A 23,237-nucleotide genomic window follows, 5' to 3' on the forward strand; every position below is an offset into this window, starting at 1 on the left:
CTCTCACTGGTATAATGTGAATTTAAAAAAGCCACAGGCTCAACAGAAATTTGACTAAAAGCCAACACAGGAAAAAGTACAGGATGTATCAGTTTACTTACTAGCCAAAACAGAAGATGCCTTATCAGAAACTTTGGGTGGAGACTTTATTATACGGACTCAGATCCTAAGCCCATAAGTAATTACTATGAAATTCTGTCTTACCTCCCACATAACAGGCCACAGAATTTCACCCAGTAAATCCAACAATTGAAGAAGTTAGCCTTCCATGCTATGTAAGCCTAGTATTTGTATGCTATAGAGCCTAACAACTTGCAGCTGAACTAGAGCAGCTCTTTTAGAAAGACATCAATGTGGGCACTCTTTTGAAGCTATTTGGACCCTGATCCAGAAGAGTTGTGAAACACTCTTATGAGTCCAAAGATGCAGCCTTGGGAATAAAATCAATAGCACTTTGATTGAGTTCCAGAAATAATGACCAGTTACCCAAATAAACAGCATGTCTAATGCAAGGAGATAAACAAAGCTGGTAAAAATTCAAGGATGCAGTCTCTAGAACAGCAGCTATTTTAGCCCTGTGGAAATTTGTCCCAGATTTATGACTATGATGCAAGCAGTTTTCATGTCCAAACACAATGTTTTAAGGCCATATAGGATGACCTATAGGGGGATACCATATCCAGCAGGCTCACTTCAACAACATGGGGGAGGAGGGAGGGGAGAGAGAAAGAGAGGTGAGAGTTATTTTGGTCTGAGAGTTTCTGGAAAAAAACCCAGTTACTTACCTATACAGTAATTGCTGTTCGAGATGTGTGTGCAGATATATATCTCACTGCCGATATATGTGTGCCCAAAGCACTGGAGTTGGAGGCTACTGCCAGCAGTACCACTAGGTGACGTATGCGCCCCTACTCTCCTTGTACACTAAAATGAGGGCATAAAAGGGTTGCGATTGCTGCTTCCCTCTCTGTTTCTGGGCACCACCATCTATCTAAATGTCTGAAGTAGAGGGGAAGATGGGAAGGTCATTGAATGCATACGTGCACATTCCGAAAAACAAGAGTGACTGTACAGATAAGTAATAGTTTTTTCTCCTTTGAGTGATTGGGCACATATATATTCCATTGCAGGTGACTCACCATCAGTTCCTTCCCAGGGGCAGGACTATGGATTATATGAAAAGAGACAGTAACAATGCTTTGCTGGAGTGGGCATCAACTCATGAAGATTGAGTAATAGCCTAGTGTCTTGAGAAGGTACAAAATCGCCAACTCAAGTGCATTGAGTATATACCTACAGTTGAATGTACATGTCCACAATCACTTGAAGAATCACCAAGAGTTGTTGCCTGCCTGTGGACCTATTAAATCTGAAAGCCTAATTGAGAGCTGTCTGTTCTCTTAACATTAGTCTCATTGCAGACAATTTTCAGAAGGTTGGTAGGAATTTAAGACAGGGACAAGATATTTACTAACACAGGTTTGCTTGAAGTTCATTCCCCTTTTATCATTCCTGCTCCCCAAAAAACTATACCTATAATCAGTTACTCATGAGAGAACTTTCAATCCACCAGCAAAGATAAAAATGAAGAGTTATAGGATATTCAAGAGAAAAATAATTAGGCAAACGGAGCAAAAGTGAATCAGATATTCAGCCTATTACATAAAGATTAAAAGGTGATGAAGTATTTCACTGATTAGGCAAAGTGATAGAAATGAAAGAATAAACTAAACTACAGACAGTTAAGCAACAAGTTCACAAAAAGGAAAACTCAAGCTGAACTAGTTAGGAGAGTTACTGGACTGGTAAACTGGTAAATAAAGCGTTAGAAACGTATATAGTTAATTGGGCAGGAGCAGTCAGTCAAGAATTGATAATTACCAGATGCAGCTCAGAAATCAGATTATGAAGCAGGATGTAGTGATGTCAAACAGCAGTGATGGAAAATTGCTGCAAAGGCGTGCCCTTCTTTCCCCTGGAGAGCGCAGCTGGGGAGCGGAGCTGCCTCCCTGCTTTATAGCAGAGAGCAGAAAGAAGATGGCAGCTTCAAGCCATGGAGAAAGGTCATAAAGATGCCTAATGGTGTCCTCCTTTCCCCTGGAGAGTGAAGCTCTAGTAAATAGCCATTATATGTTTTAGGATTATGCATTACTAGGGCCCTACCAAATTTACAGCCATGAAAAAATGCATCACAGACCGTGCAATCTGGTCTCCCCTAGTGACAGGGCTGTCCAGAGGATTCAGGGGGCCTGGTGCAAAGCAATTTCAGGGGCCCCTTCCATAAAAAAAATTGCAATATTATACAATACTATATTCTCGTGGAGGCCCCTGCAGGGCCCGGTGCAAACTGCCCCACTTGCTCCGCCCTGGGAAAAATAAACCTTCTGCATGTTGGCACAAACCCAGTTTTGAGAAAACTTCTTTACAAGGTATCACTGGTTCTCAGCATCAGCTAGTGCTAAAAGGCACTAAAACTCATTAAAAGGGTTAGACAAATATTTTCCGTCAAAACTTTCTGGATTGAAAACTAGGAGTTTTTAAAAAGCAGAAAAAAAATCACGGACAATGTCTGCTTTCCTTCAAAATTTGTTGTGTTTTTTTTAATTGAAAAGCTGAAATTAGCCTGCCAAAACCTGAATATGGTTTGGGGTTTCAGAAGCGTGTGGCCAAATATTTGCTGCTTGCTGTGTGTGATTGTTTAAAAAAAACAATAAAAAAATTCTGCTTAAAAATAATTCAAAACTTTTAAGCCACCTCAGCTTGTGACCAAACGCCTGAGTCCATCCAGTCAGAGATTTTTCCAGGTTTCTGATACTTTGCTGGCTTCCTTGACTCATTATCGGTTTCCATAACTTTGAGTTCACTTAGGTTAGAACATAAGAACAGCCATACTGGGTCAAACCAAAGGTCCATCCAGCCCAGTATCCTGTCTACCGACAATGGCCAATGCCAAGTGCCCCAGATGGAGTAAACCTAACCGGTAACGATCAAATGATCTCTCTCCTGCCATCCATCTCCACCCTCTGACAAACAGAGGCTAAGGACACCATTCCTTACCCATCCTGGCTAATAGCCATGAATGGACCTAACCTCCATGCATTTATCTGTTTCCTAGAGACTGGCTCAGTGGGGTCCCTCACAAACTAGAGATGGTTACTGTGGGTTTGTCTTTAGTATAGACTATGTACATACTCTACGAACTGAGCATTTGAGATTGTTCCAGAATCTGGGATGAGCCTATGTTGTGAAAACTGAAATGCTCAAAATAGCACATGCGTGTGAATGGACACAGGGTGCTAAAATTAAATTAACCCAAGGGTTCTCAAACTGGGGGTCAGAACCCCTCAGGGGGTCATGAGGTTTTTACTGGGGGTCGCAAGCTGTCAGCCTCCACCTCAAATCCCGCTTTGCCTCCAGCATTTATAATAGTGTTAAATACATAAAAAAGTGTTTTTCATTTATAAGTGGGCGGGGATTGCACTCAGAGGTTTGCTATGTGGAAGGAGTCACCAGCATAAAAGTTTGAGAACCACTGAATTAACCCCTCTGAAGCCTCAGGAAGTGCAGGGGAGGGGAGGGGTCTCCCTTGGTAGGGATGGGAAGGATATTGCTCTTCTCATGTGATCCCTCCCCCAGTGGCTAATTTTAAATAAAGCTAACCTCTCCTGACATGAATCTGCCTATGGCACTGAAATTAAATATAGACTATCATTTGGCATTTGAGAAGTGAAAGGGAAGGTAGCCCTAATGGAAAAGCTAACAGCTTGGCTCTTCTGCAAGCCTCAAACTTCTGAATGAACTTTAGGGTAGGGAAAGCTGTGCCTCCCAAACAGCCTGGCCCTGCCCCCATCTGACCTCCACCCACTTCCTGCACCCCAACTGGCCGCCCCCCCTCAGAATCCCAGACCCATCCTGCTCCTTGTCTCCTCACCATCCCCCAGAGACTCCACACCCTACCACCACCCCGGGACCCCACCCGTGCTCCCTGTCCCCTGACTGCCCCAACCCGTATCCACCCCCGCCGCTGAGTCCTGACAGACCCCCGGAATGCCCACAATCCAACCTCCCCATTCCCTGTCCCCTGACCACCACCCCCAACCTCTCCCCCCTCCCTGGGACTTCCTGCCCCTTAGCCAACCCCCTCAGCCCTGGCCCCTTACCGCTGGCTCCCCCCTCACAGGGAGCATCAGCAAATCCAGGAGCGACCCTCGACAGCTGCAGCTTAGCTCCAGCAGGGCCTGAGTTCCTCCCTGCTCAGAGCCGCGTGGTAAGGGAGCGGGGCTGCAAGCTCCAAGCCGAGTGGAGGGAGCTCAGGCCCCGCTGAAGCTCTCAGCCCCGCCCCCTTACCACGCAGCTCTGAGCAGGATGGAGCTCAGGGGCCCCGCCAGAGCCACACTGCAGCAGTCCAGGGACGTTGCGGACTGGGAGAGGGGCAGAGACGGGGTCGAGTCAGGCCGGGGAGGGAGCCTCAGCCATTCTCATGGGGGCCCCTGCGGAGCCCGGGGCAAATTGCCCCACTTACACACACCCCTCCCCCCCCGGACGGCCCTGCCTAGTGAAATCTGGTCTTTTGTGTGCTTTTACCCAATACTACACAGATTTCATGGGAGAGACCAGTGTTTCTCAAATTGGGGGTCCTGACCCAAAAGGGAGTTGCAGGGTGGGGTCACAAGGCTATTTTAGGGGGGCTGTGGTATTGTCACCCTTACTTCTGCACTAACTTCAGAGCTGGACAGCTGGAGGTCAGGAGCCCACCTCTGAAGGCACAGCCACTGCCAGAAGCAGCACAGAAGTAAGGATGGCCTGGTATGGTATTGCCACTCTTACTTCTGCGCTGGTGCCTTCAGAGCTGGGTGGCCAGACAGTGGCGGCTGCTGACTGAGGGCCCAGAAATGCGGGCAGCGGCACAGATGTAAGGGTGGCAATACCATACCACACCATCCTTACTTCAGACTGCTGCTGGTGGCGGCTCTGCATTCAGAGCTGGACTCCCAGCCTGCAGCTGCTGCTCTCCAGCTGCCCACCTCTGAAGGCAGCACTGCCACTAGCAGCACTGCAGAAGGAAGGATAGCAGTACCGCAACCCCCCTATAATAACTTTGTGACCTCCCCCCACCACAATTTCTTTTTGGGTTAGGACCCCCTACAACACCACCACCATGAAATTTCAGATTTAACTAGCTGAAATCATGACATTTATGAATTTTTGAATTCTATGACCATGAAATTGACCAAAATGGACCATGAATTTGGTAGGGCCCTGTGCATTACCATAGAAAGCTAAACAATCAGTGGGTTTGAGAATGATATAAGACGACTCCCCAGGAGCAGTTATTGTGAGCTTTAGTCCCCCAGTAATACATATTGGTACCAAAATTTGTGATTTATAGCCAGGAATTGAAAATAGCAGTTGCCAGTCACCTTTCCCGGGGAGGGTGGGAGCCTAGACCATTTCTGTAAAATTTCTCATTTTACAAAAGACTAGTTTATCCTGTTGGGAAGAAAACCTTCCAAATATCAACTAGATGTAAACTAATGCAGCACCTTCCAGAGTCTGCTGACAGCTCTAAGGCATCTGCTACTCACAGCTTTGCCAAGCAGCATCTCACCAAGGTTAAGATTTCAGATTCATGGCTACTACAGTCTTGCGAGCACCAGTGAAATGGGAGGGGGTGGGACATCTCAATTTCATGATGCCCACGGAAGCTGTTTCAAAGAGCTGTGCTGTAGCAAAAGTAGGCACTATAATTCTTAACGGGGAGGACACCCCAAACACAGTGTGTGTGTGGCGGGGGGTGGGGGGGAAGCAAAGGCATATAGTAGTGTAGACAAGAAGCTTAGCCATAGAAAGAGAAAGCATGTTCGCTCACTCTGTCCCCACCCCCCAACAGCTAGAAGTGGGATGAAACTTCATATTTATAAAAAATTGCTAGCCAGAAGTTGATGCAAAGAATGGAGTCCTGAAACAAATTCCATAAACACCCAGACAGAAATCACAGAACTCTTCCAGCAGGTGAGATGGTAGGAAAGCTGGGCTTCTCCGTGCAGATACAAAAATGTACAGTCATTTTATAAAACAGAAAACCACATGCCAATGTCCTAACTGCTTAGTTGCAAAGTTGCAGTAATGTAAGTGGAAGATTTTAGCTAGTATGTTAGAGACAGGCTCTGCTCTACTCTAACACTATATTAGTACTTATGAGGCGTGGTGCCAGCCCACAAGGTAGTACTGCAGCAGTGTGGCAAGCAAGTGCAAAGAGAGACTCCTACATGCCCAGAGTTTATTTTAGTCATCAGTACAGGTCCTGCTCCCAGCTCAGTAGAAGTACTGGCAGTTGCTGTAACAATGGTCAGCTAGCTCAGTGGAAGCAAGACTGGCTGCAGAGAACTTCTGAAGTGTTTTAAACACATGGGCTTACTTATCCATTGTGTCACCATGAAGAACCCCTGGGTCTGAGACATCAACAATACCAATTTGATGTATTTCTAAAGCTAAGAACCTAAATGTCAAGATGGTGCCTAGATACTACAATGATGGATGCTATATCAATATAGCATAGGGAAGGGGATATTCTCAGCCTTTGTTGCTACATATTGAGTGGAAAAGACAGGTAAACCCCTTTGCTTTTCTGCACTTCCGGCAGTTCAAAGGACCGCCATGCTTAAACATTTCTTTGACAATTAGATGCTCACCAGGTTCAGGGGTTTCTGTACTCATGTTTTCTACATCTACAGCATCGTGCATCTCTTGATCTTCGTCATCATCCTCATCCTCCTCCTCACCATGTAGTTCTTTTGCAATTAGCTGCCTAGCCAATTTGATATTTCGTCCTTCGTTGTAGTGCATTTTTCTCTTCATTTCAAACTGTTTCTTTTTTTCTGTGGAAAGAGCAGGAAAATATTCTTAAATACATTCTTACACTAGTTCTTTGGAAACATTCCAACATATCACTGTTTGCCAGGTAGGAGTTACCTCTCCCAGAGTGTATGTAATCTTTATGCCGTTCACGTCACTGTATGTTTTGAATTTAAAATGTTTTCTTTAAGTAATTAGTTTAAAATACTCTATGGAAGGATTCTATGTTAGCAAACTATAGCTTAATGCTCTTCATTACTAGTCAAACTAACAATGAACAACGTGGCCATAAAAATTTTGCCAAGTGAAAATAAGTCATCTCAGTGGAGTGGGGCACACCTTACTCCTCACATGCCCTTACTAAGGGGATCGTCTCTGTTTTGGGAAGATTTAGAGATACAGCCCCAGGAAATATGGGAAAAACAATTTAAGAATTAGACTTGTTGCCACTTAATTACCCGTAACCACTTACGGAGGAGATAGTAAGAAAAATATCCTGATGTATTTTAGTCATCTTCCCAAAAGAAGGAAATCTGAATGGATCTGACGGTGTCTTAAAAGACTGACTGCTACTCACCAAACATAAGTGACTAAAACTGGACCAAACAAAAACACATGGGAACTCTTCGTTCAGGGAATGCAAAGGCATACCTGCCCCTATTAAGTGATGCAAGACTAACTTCTCTTTAGTCCTACAGACAACTTGACCAAATCACTGCAGAGGCCAGCAGATCAAGCCCTAGAGCTGACTTGCCAGCTAATTGCCAAGAGGCAGCTACCAGAGGCATATTTTCCAAACGTCGAGGAAAACCTCTTTCCACCCATCCCTAAGATCCCAGCCTCTGAACATGTGCCATAGTTTTTCCCTATGAAATAGGTGGCTGGTTATGGTATGACAATTCACCACAACCATATTAATCTTTGCTTCTTGGCAGCCCCGAGAACCCCTCTAGAAATGGAGAAGTGGGACCAGAAAAAATGAGAAACAGCAATATATCTCTGCATTCAACATCAAACACCTGGGTTTAAAACCCAAGATGTTTTACTTCTTGACCATTCTGTTAAAATGCTATAGGTCCAACTTAATTCAGAGTAGTGTCTGCTTTGAAGCTATCTTCAGACAACCTATTGAGGAATCACTATGGATATCCTGCTAGCTCCCTCTCCCAGCTGATTCATGGAATGACATTGGCTGGAAAGTGTAGCTGCTTTTCCTGCTGCTTAAGAGGTAAAAGTGCTATACAGATAGCAACAGACAGGTATTAGTAATAAAGTCAAGCAATTAACTCAAAAATTCACTTGATTAAAAAATTAATTGCGATTAATCAGTTTTAATTGCAAATGTTTGTAATTAACGATATAAAGTGAGCACTAGACACTTTGTATTCTGTGTTGTAACTGAAATCAACATATTTGAAAATGTAGAAAACATCCACAAATATTTAAATACTATTAAATGAATAGTATTCTATTATTGTTTAACAGTGCGATTAAAACTGTGATTAATTTTTTAATCATTTGACAGCCCTAATTAAGTCCAACTGAAAAGTGTGGCGATTGAGGGGTAATCTTCCAAAATAAAACCATCTCTGAGTCAATACACTAGCATTTGTGGAAACTACTCCCGAACCCTCATCTTACAAGAACTTCTCCAAGACAAGTGAGCCTGACCTTTATGAACTTTCTCCCAGACTAGTTTAGTAGCTGCAATTTAATCTAACCAAATTTGGAAATATTCAGGTGAATAAGGAATCTAAATCACCTCTAGGGAGCTGTTTCTCCATTTTCAGATCACTGCATCTTTCTGATGGATGATACATCTCCTCCTCCTCAGACATTTCTTACTGAAAGAAAAACTATTCAACAACAAAAGAGAAAAAAATAAAACCTACCTCGTTCTTCAGGCGTTAACTCTTCATCCTCTTCCTCCTCCTCTTCCTCCCTGCACTCTTCTTCTTGAGCTAGAATCTTGGGTCCTTTACCTTCAGCTGCCACTAACCTAACAAAAATGTACACGAAGAAGTGCTGAAGCAGAGTATCAACATCTCATAACAATTAAGTACTTAGCTTGTAGGTATATATAAAAAATAACCTTTGGTGTATATATAAAGATATTTTTGTCTATCATTTAGGACTAGTGTCTCATGTTAAGTTCGAACTTATTCTGCAAGAAGTTTTGTTTTCAATGGTGTCACTTGCATAAGAAGCTACTACTCAGCATGAATAGTCATGACAAAAACCTGCTCTTAATAAAAACAGTAACCAAGAAATGACTCCGAAGACAGACAATTTTCAAACTTTGTCAATTTTCTATTGCCAGCACCACTTACTTTTTAGCTAACACATCTGCTGTTACGGGTTCATTCGATTCTGAATCACTCACTGCATCTTCATCGTCCTCTCCGACCATACTAGAAAAAGACAAACATGCAAGAGAATTAATTCTAAAATTATCTCTGATAAACATTTTGATCAGTAGTGCTGACACTAGACATCCTTACTTATTTCAGTTCAACTATTCCTTTAAAACTCAATTCCAGGTTTTTCTTTTTCTAGTTTAAATATTTTGATGCAAACAGTTTTGTTTCCTGTTACACAGATACTAAGTCTATTCATTGCAAGACCCTGCAGTGTAATCTACAGATAGAATTCCAAAAATGTGTAAACCTTAAACATTTAAAGATTCTCAAAATCAGTTTATCCCCATTCAAAATGCTACAAAATATTCAGCAACTAACAAAATCATCCAAAGCCCAAGATTTGGTGGTGATGGGGGACTTCAACTATCCAGGTATATGTTGGGAAAATAACACCGCGGGGCACAGACTATCCAATAAGTTCCTGGACTGCATAGCAGACAACTTTTTATTTCAGAAAGTTGAAAAAGCTACTGGGGGGAAGCTGTTCTAGACTTGATTTTAACAAATAGGGAGGAACTCGTTGAGAATTTGAAAGTAGAAGGAAGCCTGGGTGAAAGTGATCATGACATCATAAAGTTTGCAATTCTAAGGAAGGGTAGAAGGGAGTACAGCAAAATAGAGTCAATGGATTTCAGGAAGGCAGATTTTGGTAAGCTCAGAGAGCTGATAGGTAAGGTCCCATGGGAATCAAGACTGAGGGGAAAAACAACTGAGGAGAGTTGGCAGTTTTTCAAAGGGACACTATTAAGGGCCCAAAAGCAAGCTATTCCGATGGTTAGGAAAGATAGAAAATGTGGCAAAAGACCACTTTGGCTTAACCACGAGATCTTGCGTGATCTACAAAATAAAAAGGCGTCATATAAAAAATGGAAACTAGGTCAGATCACAAAGGACGAATATAGGCAAATAACACAGGAATGCAGAGGCAAGATTAGAAAGGCAAAGGCACAAAATGAGCTCAAACTAGCTATGGGAATAAAGGGAAACAAGAAGACTTTTTATCAATACATTAGAAGCAAGAGGAAGACTAAGGACAGGATAGGCCCACTGCTCAGTGAGGAGGGGGAAACAGTAACGGGAGACTTGGAAATGGCAGAGATGCTTAATGACTTCTTTGTTTCGGTCTTCACTGAGAAGTCTTAAGGAATGTCTAGTATAGTGAATGCTTACGGGAAGAGGGTAGGTTTAGAAGATAAAATAAAAAAAGAGCAAGTAAAAAATCACTTACAAAAGTTAGATGCCTGCAAGTCACCAGGGCCTGATGAAATGCATCCTAGAATACTCAAGGAGTTAATAGAGGAGGTATCTGAGCCTCTAGCTATTATCTTTGGAAAATCATGGGAGACGGAGGAGATTCCAGAAGACTGGAAGGGGGCAAATATAGTGCCCATCTATAAAAAGGGAAATAAAAACAACCCAGGAAACTACAGACCAGTTAGTTTAACTTCTGTGCCAGGGAAGATAATGGAGCAGGTAATTAAAGAAATCATCTGCAAACACTTGGAAGGTGGTAAGGTGATAGGGAATAGTTAGCATGGATTTGTAAAGAACAAATCGTGTCAAACTAATCTGATAACATTCTTTGATAGGATAATGAGCCTTGTGGATAAGGGAGAAGCGGTGGATGTGATATACCTAGACTTTAGTAAGGCATTTGATACGGTCTTGCATGATATTCTTATAGATAAACTAGGAAAGTACAATTTAGATGGGGCTACTATAAGGGGTGCATAACTGGCTGGATAACTGTACTCAGAGAGTAGTTATTAATGGCTCCCAATCCTGCTGGAAAGGTATAACAAGTGGGGTTCCGCAGGGGTCTGTTTTAGGACCGGCTCTGTTCAATATCTTCATCAACGATTTAGATATTGGCATAGAAAGTATGCTTATTAAGTTTGTGGACGATACCAAACTGGGAGGGATTGCAACTGCTTTGGAGGACAGGGTCAAAATTCAAAATGATCTGGACAAATTGGAGAAATGGTCTGAGGTAAACAGGATGAAGTTCAATAAAGATAAATGCAAAGTGCTCCACTTAGGAAGGAACAATCAGTTTCACACATACAGAATGGGAAGAGACTGTCTAGGAAGGAGTATGGCAGAAAGAGATCTAGGGGTCACAGTAGACCACAAGCTTAATATGAGTCAACAGTGTGATACTGTTGCAAAAAAAGCAAACGTGATTCTGGGATGCATTAACAGATGTGTTGTAAACAAGACACGAGAAGTCATTCTTCCGCTTTACTCTGCGCTGGTTAGGCCTCAACTGGAGTATTGTGTCCAGTTCTGGGCACCGCATTTCAAGAAAGATGTGGAGAAATTGGAGAGGGTCCAGAGAAGAGCAACAAGAATGATTAAAGGTCTTGAGAACATGACCTATGAAGGAAGGCTGAAGGAATTGGGTTTATTTAGTTTGGAAAAGAGAAGACAGAGGGGACATGATAGCAGTTTTCAGGTATCTAAAAGGGTGTCATCAGGAGGAGGGAGAAAACTTGTTCACCTTAGCCTCCAATGATAGAACAAGAAGAAATGGGCTTAAACTGCAGCAAGGGAGATTTAGGTTGGACATTAGGAAAAAGTTCCTAACTGTCAGGGTAGTTAAACACTGGAATAGATTGCCTAGGGAAGTTGTGGAATCTCCATCTCTGGAGATATTTAAGAGTAGGTTAGATAAATGTCTATTAGGGATGATCTAGACAGTATTTGGTCCTGCCATGAGGGCAGGGGACTGGACTCGATGACCTCTCGAGGTCCCTTCCAGTCCTAGAGTCTATGAGCATAAGCCTTTACTTAAAACATGTAAGATACTACAAATGTACCCTAAGTTACTGTTATCTCATCCAATATATCACTAACTCATCACTTAAAATTCAGACGGACTACCTGAAGCCTGTCATGCAGTCAGCTATAGTTCAAGTAGACAGCTTAAGTATGCTGCTAAACTACTTAGGTGTAGTCAAGTATTCCACCACACTCAAGTTATTACACGAGTTTACCTGTGGTAGGGAGTGCTTGGTTCATCTATTTTCATTAAACCATAGTCCTTGCCTGCTGGATGGTACGTAGCTAGGATGTTCATTTCATCCCACTTTTGGGACTTTTTACTGAAATGAGAAAATAAAGTTAGTTAGTTTCCCCATATGCTAAAAGCAATTTTATTCTCTTTTGATAAGGAAGCAGAACGTGCGGGTCCTCCTTTGGTTTCCATTCCCTGACATGTACAAATAAGGAAAGGTCAAGACAGATGTGTGCTCCCACCCAAACTCACACTGTTTAGATCTATTTAAACTCCAACCATGCTCATGTTTTAAAAAAACTCTGTAAACACGGGAATGGAGTCCAATAACATAAATCACCACCATGCCTTTCTACTCATGCTCCAAACACAATCAGTTTGGTTAAGTGAGTTACCACAGTAATTCTTAATCTCTTTAGATTGAGGAGCCTATCATTCCTCTGTTCAAGCATTGCCTCATTAATTATCCACCCATATGATAGGGTTAATGGTAGGCTTTTCTTCCATCCTCTCCTCATTCTCCAGGATTAACACAGCTCACAACATAGTTACAAAGAACTGTTTTTCACTCATCTCCTCACCTGCCCAGCCAGCTGCCATCAGACTCTGCTGCAGGTCCATTATTAGTAATCTCAATCATCCAGGAAGAAACCATCATACAGTAATATGAACAGCATCCCACCACCTAGAGGTTAACCTAAGGAGTAGGAATCTCAGCTAGGGTTGCCCAAGGATTCATATCATTAGTCCAGCAAAGATTAACATGTAGTGAGAATCAAGCCTTCAAACTATGTTCTTTAGAATTCTCACGGTTTGTACAAGATCATCATACTTTCCTGTACATGTTTAACTACACAAGCCCCCAGAAAGGAGGGAGGGGGAAGTGACATCAGGTGGTGGACTTTTAATAACTAAAAAGAAGTGAATCTTTTAGGACTTGTCTATGCATGGAAGTTTGCAGACAGAACTATACTAGTATAACTTCACACGGGGACACACATTCCAGGATAAGAGTGTTCACTCAGGGAGTTGTAACAGTTTAACTATGATGGCATGACCATATTGGTTCTGCCAGTAAATTTGCACATGTAGACAAACCCAAAGAGAGCAACTAGTACCCGAGGCTCAAGTGGAAAGGATAGTGTTACAGTCATAGTCAGCATAAAAAGGGAAGGACGAACACAGGCTCCATGCAAGGATGCACACTGTTTTAATTTAGACTGGCCCAAGGATTTAGCTGACATTTGAATGAGTGTTTAAATAATTTGACCGGTTGGTTTAACTGGCATGAGAAATAAGTTTCATTCTACAGAAGCACATTTTTATGGAGAGTGAGAGAGGTTAGTGGGGAATGTCTGCCCTTCTCTCAGCAAGACACACTATAGGCCCTGGAGAACTCTTGTCGGTAAGCAGTCGCAGACTCTCAGTATGGCCAATTACATGCTTCATGTGGCATGGGTGAAGGGATTCCAGGGTGTCCATACCAGCGGGATGGAGAACGACAATGTCTCTCCCTGGAATCATAGAACCATAGGGTTAGAAGGGATCACAAGGGTGATATACTCTAACCTCCTGCCAAGATGCAGGATTTGTTGTGTCTAAACCATTCAAGACAGATGGCTATCCAGTCTCTTTTTGAAAACCTCCAGTGAAGGAGATTACACAACTTCCTTAGGCAGTTTGTTCCACTGTCCTGCTGTTCTTACAGTTAAAGTTTTTCCTGAGATTTAATCTAAGTCTGCTGTGCTGTATTTTGAACCCACTGCCTCTTGTCCTGCTCTCTGTGGCAAGAGAACTTATCTCCATTTTTTATGGCAGCCTTTCAAGTATTTGAACGCTGCTGCCATCTCTCCCTTTAAACTCCTCTTTTGCAAATTAAACATACCCAGTTCCTGCAGCCTTTGCTCACATGGCTTGTATTCCATCCCTTTGATCATCTTTGCTGCTTGTCTCTGAATCCCTTTCAGTTTCTCTACATCCTTTCTATGTCAGTGACCAAACTGGACACAGTACTTCGGCTGAGGCATAACCAGCACCAAATACAGCAGTACTATCACCTCCTGTGACTTGCATGCTATGCCTCTGTTAATGCAATCCAAAATTGCATTTGCTTTTTTTGCAACATCGCACTGTTGACTCAAGTTGAAGTTGTGATCCACCACAACTCCCAGATCCTTCTCAGCAGCGCTGCTGCCAAGCCAGTTATCCCCTATTCTGTATTTGCACATTTGGTTTTTCTTCCCTAAATGCAGCACCTTACATTTGTCTTTGTTGGATTTCATTCTGTTGTCAATAGCCCAGTTCCTCCATTTGTCAAGTTCCCTTTGAATTTTAGATCTATCCTCCAAAGTGTGTATAAGCCACACAGCTTTCTGTCATCTGCAAATTTGATCAGTATGCTAGCTATTCCTATATACAGGTCATTAATAAAAAATGTTAAAAAAACACTGGATCCAGAACAAATCCCTGTGGAACTCCACTTGAGACCTCCTTCCAACCTGACATCCTTTGATTAATAGTTACTCTTTGTTTGTGTTTTTTTAACCAATTATGTATCCGCTTAATGGTAGTTCCACTGAGCCTGCATTTCTCCAGCTTACTTATGAGAATGTCATAGACCAGGAGTCAGCAACCTTTCAGAAGTGGTGTGCCAAGTCTTCATTTATTCCCTCAGATTTAAGGTTTCGCATGCCAGTAATACATTTTAACATTTTTAGAAGATCTCTTTCTATAAGTCTATAATACATAACTAAACTATTGTTGTATGTAAAGTAAATAAGGCTTTTAAAATGTTTAAGAAGCTTCCTTTAAAATTAAATTAAAATGCAGAGCCCCCTGGCCCAGTGGCCAGGACCCGGGCAGTGTGAGTGCCACTGAAAATCAGCTCATGTGCAGCCTTCGGCACCTGTGCCATAGGTTGCCTACCCCTGTCATAGACTCATAGAAAATTAGGGTCATCTAGTCCAACTCCCTGCTCAAAGCAGGACCAATCCCCAATTAAATCATCCCAGCCAGGACTTAGTCAAGCCAGGCCTTAAAAACCTCTAAGGAAGGAGATTCCACCACCTCCCTAGGGAACCCATTCCAGTGCTTCACCACCCTTCTAGTGAAATAGTTTTTCCTAATATCCAACCTAGACCTCCCCCCACTGCAACTTGAGACCCTTACTCCTTGTTCTGTCATCTGCCACCACTGAACAACCTAGCTCCATTCTCTCTGGAGCCCACCTTCAGGTAGCTGAAGGCTGCTATCAAATCCCTCCTCACTCTTCTCTTCTGCAGACTAAATAAAACCAGTTCCCCAAGCCTCTCCTCATAAGTCATGTGCCCCAGCTCCCTAATCATTTTTGTTGCCCTCTGCTGGACTCTTTCCAGTTTGTCCACATCCTTCTTGTAGTGGAGGGTCCAAATCTGGACGCAATACTCCAGATGTAGCCTCACCAGTGCCAAATAGAGGGGAATAATCACTTCCCTCGATCTGCTGGCAATGCTCCTAATGCAGCCCAATATGCCATTAGACTTCTTAGCAACAAGAGCACACTGCAGACTCATATCCAGCTTCTCATCCACTGTAATCCCCAGGTCCTTTTCTGCAGAACTTCCACTTAGCCACTCGATCCCCAGCCTGTAGCGGTGCACGAGATTCTTCCATCCTAAGTGCAGGACTCTGCACTTGTCCTTGTTGAACCTCATCAGATTTCTTTTGGCCCAATCTTATAGTTTGTGTAGGTAACTCTGGACCCTATCCCTACCCTCCAGCATATCTACCTCTCCCCTCATCTTAGTGTCATCCACAAACTTGCTGCGGGTGAAATCCATACCATCATCCAGATCATTAATGAAGATGATGAACAAAACCAGACCCAGGATGGACCCCTGGGGCACTCAGCTTGATACTGGCTGCCAACTAGACATTGAGCCATTGATCACTACCCGTTAAGCCCAATGATCTAGCCAGCTTTCTATACACCTTACAGCCCATTCATCCAATCCATATTTCTTTAACTTGCTGGCAAGAATACTTTGGGAGACCATATCAAAAGCTTTGCTAAAATCAAGGAATAACACATCCACTGCTTTCCCCTCATCCACAGAGCCAGTTATCTCATCACAGAAGGCAATTAGGTTAGTCAGGCACAACTTGCCCTTGGTGAATCCATGCTGACTGTTCCTGATCACTTTCCTCTCCTCTAAGTGATTCAGAATTGATTCCTTGAGGACTTGCTCCATGATTTTTCCAGGGACTGAGGTGAGGCTGACTGGCCTGTAGTTCCCCGGATCCTTCTCCTTCCCTTTTTTAAAGATGGGCACTACATTAGCCTTATTCCAATCATCCGGGACTGATCGCCATGAGTTTTCAAAGATAACGGCCAATGGCTCTGCAATCACATCCACAAACTCCTTTAGCACCCTCGGATGCAGCGCATCTGGCTCCATGGACTTGTGCTCGTCCAGCTTTTCTGAATAGTCCCAAACCACTTCTTTCTCCACAGAGAGCTGGTCATCTCCTCCCCATGCTGTGCTGCCCAGTGCAGTAGTCTGGGAGCTGACCTTGTTCGTGAAGACAGAGGCAAAAAAAGCATTTATCACTCCACCAATCTGTGTATCTCATCTGTAAACTTTGCCAGCAATCATTATATAATTTTCCAGATCAATAGATATTGAGTAGCACTGTACCAAGAACAGATCCCTCTGGGACCCCACTAAAAATGCCGTCACTCAGTAATGATAAGCCTACGAGGTCCAAAGCCCCACAGCAATAGATTTTCAATTCAATCTTTTGTACATACATAAAATCTAGTAAAAGTGCTGCAGCAACTAAAGTTGTGATGGCACTAGGGAAAAGATTATCTTTGAATGACATAATTCTCCTTTACCACAGCATCCATTATTATTCCTTGCTTCGAGCATTAGAATCTTAAGAGTGTTTTCATGATCCATCATGTATGTGACAACACTAATAGCCCTTCGTAAATAAGACATTGTCTAAACAGTAGAAGAACCCTACAGATTAGCTCTAAGGATTGTGCATTTTTATTAATCCTTTGTTGTCTGGAATTAAAAGATACTCAGAATCAATACATGACATGGCTTCTTAAGCACCAATGCAACACCAAAAAACTTGAGCCCAAAATGTGCTGGAAAGTTCCCTAGCCAGCATATGAATCACAGAATCTGACAGCGCTGGAGTCTTCCAGGAAGACATAAGCCCGATGGTTTTCAAACTTTTCAGGCCATTATTATTCTACCAGACTCAAAAACCTTGATTGTACCAACTACTCCCATTCATCTGTGAGCACTCTGATCTGCAGCGGACCTTGAGCTGCTCCTTAACCTCAGTCTCTGTTGTAGGCAAACTAAAAGGAAGACATCCACAGATTGCACACTGGGGCACGGCACAGTGGCACAACCTGAGAGTAAGAAGAGAGAGCCTGAAGAACCAGTAGTTAGAAACAATTAATTAGAATCCAAACTGATGCATAAGTCATCAAGGACTCAAAAACCTTCACTGCTGTGTACTTATATAACCTTGTCTTGAATGTCTCATAGCCATGCAGTTATTACTGCAATTCATCAGGTATGCTGTTTATGGGATATAAAGGGTTACATTAATTCAAAAAGGAAAAAAAAAAAGCATGTTTTATGTGGGTCTGTTAGCAGTTGTGGGAAGGCTTTGAAAGTAAACGGCTAATTGGAAAAACTGGACCTGAACAGTAACTGATAAGATAGAAAGAAGAGGAGGCCACAACTACCAGGCACAGTTAATAATAAGGAAGCATTGTGTATGATGAACCAGCAATGATCCCAAACCAGCCAAAACTTTGTTTTTAGCTAAAGTTAGCAATTGGCAATGACATCACTCTATGTGTAAAATGGTATATAAAAGGGGAAGCTCTTGAGGGGTTAATTGTTAATATCTGCATGACCAAACTGGAGCCAATCAATATGGGTCTAAGCACCCCTTGGTTTAGCCCTTCGGTAAGTATCTTGATAAATATTTCTGTTTTGGTACTGTATGACTATATTAATTAGGCTTTTAGGAATGTTTAGAGCAGCGGTAGGCAATCTGCAGCACATGAGCTGATTTTCAGTGGCACTCACACTGCCCAGGTCCTGCCCACCACCCCGGTAGGTGGGCTCTGTATTTTAATTTTAAATTCAGCTTCTTAAATATTTTGAAACCTTATTTACTTTACATTCAACAATAGTTTAGTTATACACCTCTACCCTGATATAACATGACCCGATATAACACAAATTCTGATATAACGTGGTAAAGCAGCGTTCCGTGGGGGGGGGGGGAGGAGGGGGGAAGAGAGACAGCGCACTCTGGTGGATCAAAGCAAGTTTGATGTAGCGTGGCTTCACCTATAATGCGGTAAGATTTTTTGACTCCCAAAGACAGCGTTATATGGAAGTAGAGGTGTATATGTGATAGACCCAGACTACTTGGGAACAGCAAAGCAGTAGAAGAGAGATATAGTGGCCACTGGATAAGCAGCTTTCTGTTCCCTGACTGACCAAAGCAGGGGCTGCTCCAGGCTAATGAGAACACTTGACTCCAATTAACCTGCTAAGAGTCAGGTGAGGCTGTTAAACACCTGACTCTAATTAAGACCCCTCTGATGCTATAAAAGGGCTCACTCAGTCAGGCCAAAGAGAGCCAGGGAGGAGGAAGTGCAGCTGAAAGTTAATGAAGACACCCTCAAGTCATTGATAAGACAGCCCTAAGCTAACGGTGAAGAAGGGAGAAGCAGGAGAGCTGTGGGGAAGTGGCCCAGGAAACTGTAGCAACTCTAGCAGTGAAAAGGTGGGCTGCCAACAGCTGCTACCATTAGGGTCCCTGAGCCGGAACCCGGAGTAGAGGGTGGGCCTGGGTTCCCCCCAGCCCCTCATTACAGTAACATCTCCTGGGAGGGAAAGACAGGCCTCTGTCAGGATAGAAGGCTGAATTGTTTTTGGTATATGGCCATAGGAGCAACAGAGACTGTCGGAGTTCTCTCATCAACCTCCTTTCTGGCTTATGATGAAAAGGGCTCAGTAGATTGTATCCCTGGCACCAGAGAGAAGGGCTACGTGGAGGGTTGCAGTGAGCCTCTGAAGCTAGCATAAACCGCCTGGAAGTGTGGGACCCACGGGGACAAGGTCGGAGCTCTGCCACAACTATTATAGGCTTATACAAAGAAACCTTCTAAAAAGGTTCAAATGTATTACTGGCAAGTGAAACCTCAAATTAGAGTGACTAAATGAAGACTCCTGAAAGGTTGCCGACCCCTGGTTTAGAGCAATTGTATAAATACTATTCAGACTTTGGATTTAACACAGGAATTTATGGTTAAATTAGTGTTTGGTGGTAGTCTACTTTAATATTAATAATTCCAACATTATTGGTAACTGCAGCAGGACTCCCACCAACATTAATTTCAGTTGCTCTAAACTGTCAGACAGAAGGGACCAGTACAGAATTCTCTAAGGAGAAATTCAGTAACATAAGGGGAATAGAGGGAAGTACTTTGGATGCCTATGTAGAAGAACTCCTGGCAAGCACAGCAAAGGTTACTCCTGAGGGAATTCTGTGCTACTGTGTGCGCACATATTTAATAAACCTCGCAGCTTTCTAATTTTTCATGCAGAAAAAAACTTGTCAAAATGTTGCTGCAGTTGTGCCTTATGCCCACCAGAGGGCGCGGTGGCGACAGAACAGAGTTGCAGCTCCCTGCAGGGAGAGAGAGCTACTTTCTCAGCACTTGTCAGGCCAGGTCAGGAGACACAGGCTGTGGGGGGCGGGGGGATTGGCGGATGTCAGAGGGGCTCATAAGGGCTAGTGGGGGAGGACATACTAGGGCAGGGGCTGAATGGGAGTGGAGGCACAGGGCCACGGGATGAGAGAGGGGCAGAGCTACACAGGGACAAGGGAGTGGCTGGGTGGGGGCACAGACACACATGGAGACAGGGGGAGGGGAACAGGGAGACTTAGGGACAGGAGAGTGGCTGAGTGAAGGCACAAACACACATGGGGACAGGGGCAGATGTGCCTGACTGAATGGGAGAGGCTAGGGGTCAGCAAGGGTCTCCATTGGGAAACCTCCCTCACAATCCCTCCCTGGCCCCCACCACCCACAAAAATCTGTTCTATACTTTTCCCACCCATACCAAACAGCCCTCCAACGTCACACCCAGACTCCTTCCCAGCAATTTACTTCCCTCTCCCTCACTCTTCCGTTATCCCTGACTCCCCCAAGCCTTTGCTCTGCTTCTGAGGGGCTTGGGAAATACGGTTCTGTATTGTAGTTTAAATGATTACTGAGAGTTCTGTATTAATACGCCCAGTAAGGAATCTATTTGTCAAAAAACATTTCCTGAATCTTTTGTTGTCATCTGTATTGTTACAGACATACTTGCTGACAGGTATTTTGAAAGAAATGAGCAAAAATAATTGAAACTGATGTGCAGAGGCAGTCAAAAAAGCAAACAGGATGTTAGGAATCATTAAAAAGGGAATAGAGAATAAGACCAAGAATATATTATTGCCCTTATATAAATCCATGGTATGCCCACATCTCGAATACTGTGTACAGATGTGGTCTCCTCACCCCAAAGCAGATATTCTAGCACTAGAAAAGATTCAGAAAACGGCAACTAAAATGATTAGGGGTTTGGAGAGGGTCCCATACAAGGAAAGATTAAAGAGGCTAGGACTCTTCAGCTTGGAAAAGAGGAGATTAAGGGGGGATATAAGAGGTATATAAAATCATGAGTGATGTTGAGAAAGTGGATAAAGAAAAGTTATTTACTTATTCCCATAATACAACAACTAGGGGTCACCAAATGAAATTAATGGGCAGCAGGTTTAAAACAAATAAAAGGAAGTTCTTCTTCATGCAGCACACAGTCAACTTGTGGAACTCCTTACCTGAAGAGGTTGTGACGGCTAGGACTATAACAATGTTTAAAAGGGAACTGGTAAATTCATGGTGGCTAAGTCCATAAATGGCTATTAGCCAGGATGGGTAAAGAATGGTGTCCCTAGCCTCTGTTCATCCGAGGATGGAGATGGATGGCAAGAGAGAGATCACTTGATCATTGCCTGTTACGTTCACTCCCTCTGGGGCACCTGGCATTGGCCACTGTCAGTAGACAGATACTGGGCTAGATGGACCTTTGGTCTGACCCAGTACGGCCGTTCTTAAGTTCTTATGATTATATTGTGTTATTTTCACAAATGAAATATGCAGAATTTTACAGAATTTTAAAATAGTGTGTAGAATTTTTAATTTTTTGGCACAGAATTCCACCAGAAGTAAAAGGTCCATTGAATGGCACTGAAATTTTAAAGAACAAGACCAATGGACAACCAGGGAGAGAACAATAACTGTAGCTAAACAATGAGTACAGAAAAGCACAAAGATAAGCTAAGAGGCAAAGAAATTGGCTAAGAAAATATGTCACATAGGGAGATAGGTGATTTACGGAAACAGAATGAGGAGTTAAAGGAAGCATTTACAGAGTGCTAAAAGGATTAAACAGATTGGTGTAATATGGATACTAAAAGCAACATTAGATAAAAAGGGAAAAAGAACAATGGATCCCAGTTATGACAGGAAAACTCAGGGCAGTCATAGATCCAGAGACTCTAGGACTAGAAGGGACCTCGAGAGATCATCAAGTCCAGTCTCCTGCCCTCATGGCAGGACCAAATACTGTCTAGACCATCCCTGATAGACATTTATCTAACCTACTCTTAAATATCTCCAAAGATGGAGATTCCACAACCTCCCTAGGCAATTTATTCCAGTGTTTAACCACCCTGACAGTTAGGAACTTTTTCCTAATGTCCAACCTAAACCTCCCTTGCTGCAGTTTAAGCCCATTGCTTCTTGTTCTATATTTAGAGGCTAAGGTGAACAAGTTTTCTCCCTTCTCCTGATGACACCCCTTTAGATGCCCTGCAAAACACTTAGGCCTGGGCTACATTAGTGGGGGGGGGGGGGGTTCAAATTAAGATACACAACTTCTGCTACCCTATTCGCGTAGCTGAAGTCGAAGTATCTTACTTCGACTTACCTGGCCATCCTCACGGCAGCGAGTCGACCGCCGCGGCTCCCCCATCGACTCCACTTACTTCTCCTGCCGAGGTGGAGTACGGGCATCGATTTATCATGTCTAGATGAGATGCGATAAATCGATCCCCGATACATCAAACACTACCCGCCGATCCAGTGGGTAGTATAGACGTACCCTTAGTAATCAAACAAATTACACAAAAGGGAGGTTACGTGGTGATGACTACTACCACTAGACTGTGACTGTTCCTCTTGCTGATAATAGCCCACTTTCTGGACCAGCCTGCGTTAATGTCTGTGAAATGCCCACGGTGATCCACAAGTGCCTGGAGAACAAGTGAGAAATACCCCTTGCAATTAATGTACTCGGTGACTAGGTGGTCTGGTGCCAGAATTGGAATATGCATGCTATCTATTGCCCCTTTGCAATTAGGGAAGCCCATTTGTGCAAAGCTGTCCACAATGTCTCGCCCAGAGTCATGGTCTTTCAGAGCAGGATGCAATTAATGGCCCTGCACACTTCCGCCAACATGAGTCCAATGGTTGACTTTCCCACTCCAAACTGTTTAGCGACTGATTGGTAGCAGTCTGGAGTAGCCAGCTTCCACAGTGCAATCACCATGCGCTTCTCCAACAGCAGCTTTCATTCTCGTGTCCTTGTGCTACAGGGCTGGGGTGAGCTCATCACACAGTCCCATGAATGTGGCTTTCCTCATCCAAAAGTTCTGCAGCCACTGCTCGTCATTCTAGACGTGCATCATGTTGTGATCCCACCACTCAGTGCTTGTGTCTCGAGCCCCAAAAACGGGGTTCCTGTGTGGTCCGCACCACCATGAATGCCATAAGCAATCTCATGTCATAGCTAGCACACGTGGCAAGATCA

At 43.4% G+C, this 23,237-nt stretch overlaps 1 protein-coding gene across 5 annotated transcripts in view; it reads right to left on the minus strand.

Annotated features, from left to right (window-relative positions):
• The window catches only part of PPP1R2 (protein phosphatase 1 regulatory inhibitor subunit 2), a 40,629-nt gene that overhangs the window by 11,688 nt on the left and 5,704 nt on the right, over positions 1 to 23,237 (minus strand). For 2 of the 5 annotated variants that reach the window (XM_050963952.1, XM_050963954.1), the window contains exons 2-5: positions 12,272 to 12,379; positions 9,186 to 9,266; positions 8,748 to 8,854; positions 6,693 to 6,878 (exon numbers count right to left, since the gene is read on the minus strand). In XM_050963952.1, coding sequence (XP_050819909.1) covers positions 6,693 to 6,878; positions 8,748 to 8,854; positions 9,186 to 9,266; positions 12,272 to 12,379 — 482 coding nt within the window. Of the gene's footprint in view, positions 1 to 1,881; positions 2,113 to 6,692; positions 6,879 to 8,747; positions 8,855 to 9,185; positions 9,267 to 12,271; positions 12,380 to 22,355; positions 22,454 to 23,237 lie in introns of those variants that run through there. The other 3 variants (XR_007775772.1, XR_007775773.1, XM_050963953.1) reach the window with 3 other exon arrangements.

This window comes from Gopherus flavomarginatus, chromosome 8, assembly GCF_025201925.1.
Source record: "Gopherus flavomarginatus isolate rGopFla2 chromosome 8, rGopFla2.mat.asm, whole genome shotgun sequence".
NCBI lineage: Eukaryota > Metazoa > Chordata > Testudines > Testudinidae > Gopherus > Gopherus flavomarginatus.